Below are 1,315 nucleotides of genomic sequence, written 5' to 3'. Positions count from 1 at the left end.
GTGGGGGGGGGGGGGGTTCCTACTTGCCCAACAGCACAGTCTGCACCCCTTGGTGCTTTCTCCCTCTAAGCACCCGAGGTCCCCCAGGGTCACCAGCACCGGCGTCCTACAGAGAAATCTAGTGCGCTGTGGCAACCACCAGCCAAGTGCAGGGCTGAGCCAAGAACACAGGCCAGGCTGGCCCGGGTGCAGCAACTCCCTCAAAACCCGAATTTCAGCACGAGACTTCACGCAACCCCCCTGCCTCTCTGGGCTAGGGGTGAGATGCAGGGGAGAAGAGTTGGACTGTGGAGTCTCTGATATTCTGGAAGGATCCCAAGGACCACACGGCGAGAGGCAGAGATGCCAGCCCGGCCACTTCCACCACCCAGCCCAGCCCGGGGAAGAGAGCAGGAAACATCCCGCCCGCCGCTTCCGGCACGAGGCCCCTCCCGCGGCCGCACACTCACAGCTTCTGGAGGCCGGTGTACAGCTCCATGTCCACGGCGTTGAGCGTGTGCAGGCCGCGCCAGTTCTCGATGTGTCTGGAGAGGGAGGAGAGCAGGGGTTAGGCCAGCCGGGGACCACGGGCATGGCATATGGCACTGGCTTCAAAGCCAAAGGGACTTGGTGTGGTCCCTGGACCGACCAAACGCAAGCGAGGCTTTCCCCAAATCACCAAATCTCTTGGAGCGTCAGTTTCTTCCCCCGCGATCGACCTGATGGGGTCCCTGTGAAAATTAAGGGGGCTCACAGATTCAAAGAGCCCGACTCATGGGACGCACCAAATGCCTCTTCTACTCCAGAATGATTCAACTCTTCAAGGCCTCACAGCTGGATCTTCCTGCTGGTCTTCCTGACTCAGTTTCCCTTTGTTCTCTGTCCTTCATTTTCCTACCTAGAATTTCCTAGAAATAGTGTCTTTTGTGGGGCCAGCAGGTGGCGTGGTGGTTAAGGTACTGGATTCACGTGGCCAGCTCTGGTTCAAGTCGGTCATCTGGCAGCTTCCCTTCTCACTTTGTCTCTCTGTCTCTTTGTGTCTATCTCTGGTGAACACATATGCCCTATAGCAAATTAAAATAAGAACAACATAATAAATAAAATAATAATCTATTTAATTAATTAATTTAAAATTTTTTTTTTGTCTTAGTTCTTGCCCTTAAAGACAATACAAGTGATGGTGTGACTTAAGAAAGGTGGGAACGGCTTCCTACTGGATGAGGCTTCTGGGTGGAAAATTCCAGAAGAAACACACCCCTACCTCGGGTGTCCACCAGGGTCCAGACATAGCCCATCTGTGTGAGTGACTATAGCCCAACCCATCCTGGAAAGATGG

At 54.1% G+C, this 1,315-nt stretch overlaps 1 protein-coding gene across 4 annotated transcripts in view; it reads right to left on the bottom strand.

Moving 5' to 3' along the window:
* The window catches only part of NTRK3 (neurotrophic receptor tyrosine kinase 3), a 359,566-nt gene extending 359,043 nt beyond the window's left edge, over positions 1–523 (bottom strand). For all 4 annotated transcript variants that reach the window (XM_006164381.2, XM_027766658.1, XM_027766659.1 and 1 more), the window contains exon 1: positions 450–523. In XM_006164381.2, coding sequence (XP_006164443.2) covers positions 450–478 — 29 coding nt within the window. In that variant the 5' untranslated portion in view covers positions 479–523. The remainder of the gene's footprint in view (positions 1–449) is intronic.
* Between the last annotated feature and the right edge of the window lie 792 nt (positions 524–1,315).

Source organism: Tupaia chinensis, unplaced genomic scaffold (assembly GCF_000334495.1).
Source record: "Tupaia chinensis unplaced genomic scaffold, TupChi_1.0 Scaffold143616_1, whole genome shotgun sequence".
NCBI lineage: Eukaryota > Metazoa > Chordata > Mammalia > Scandentia > Tupaiidae > Tupaia > Tupaia belangeri.
The sequence above is the reverse complement of the archived record's forward strand: the minus strand, read 5'-3'. Positions and strand labels throughout refer to the sequence as shown.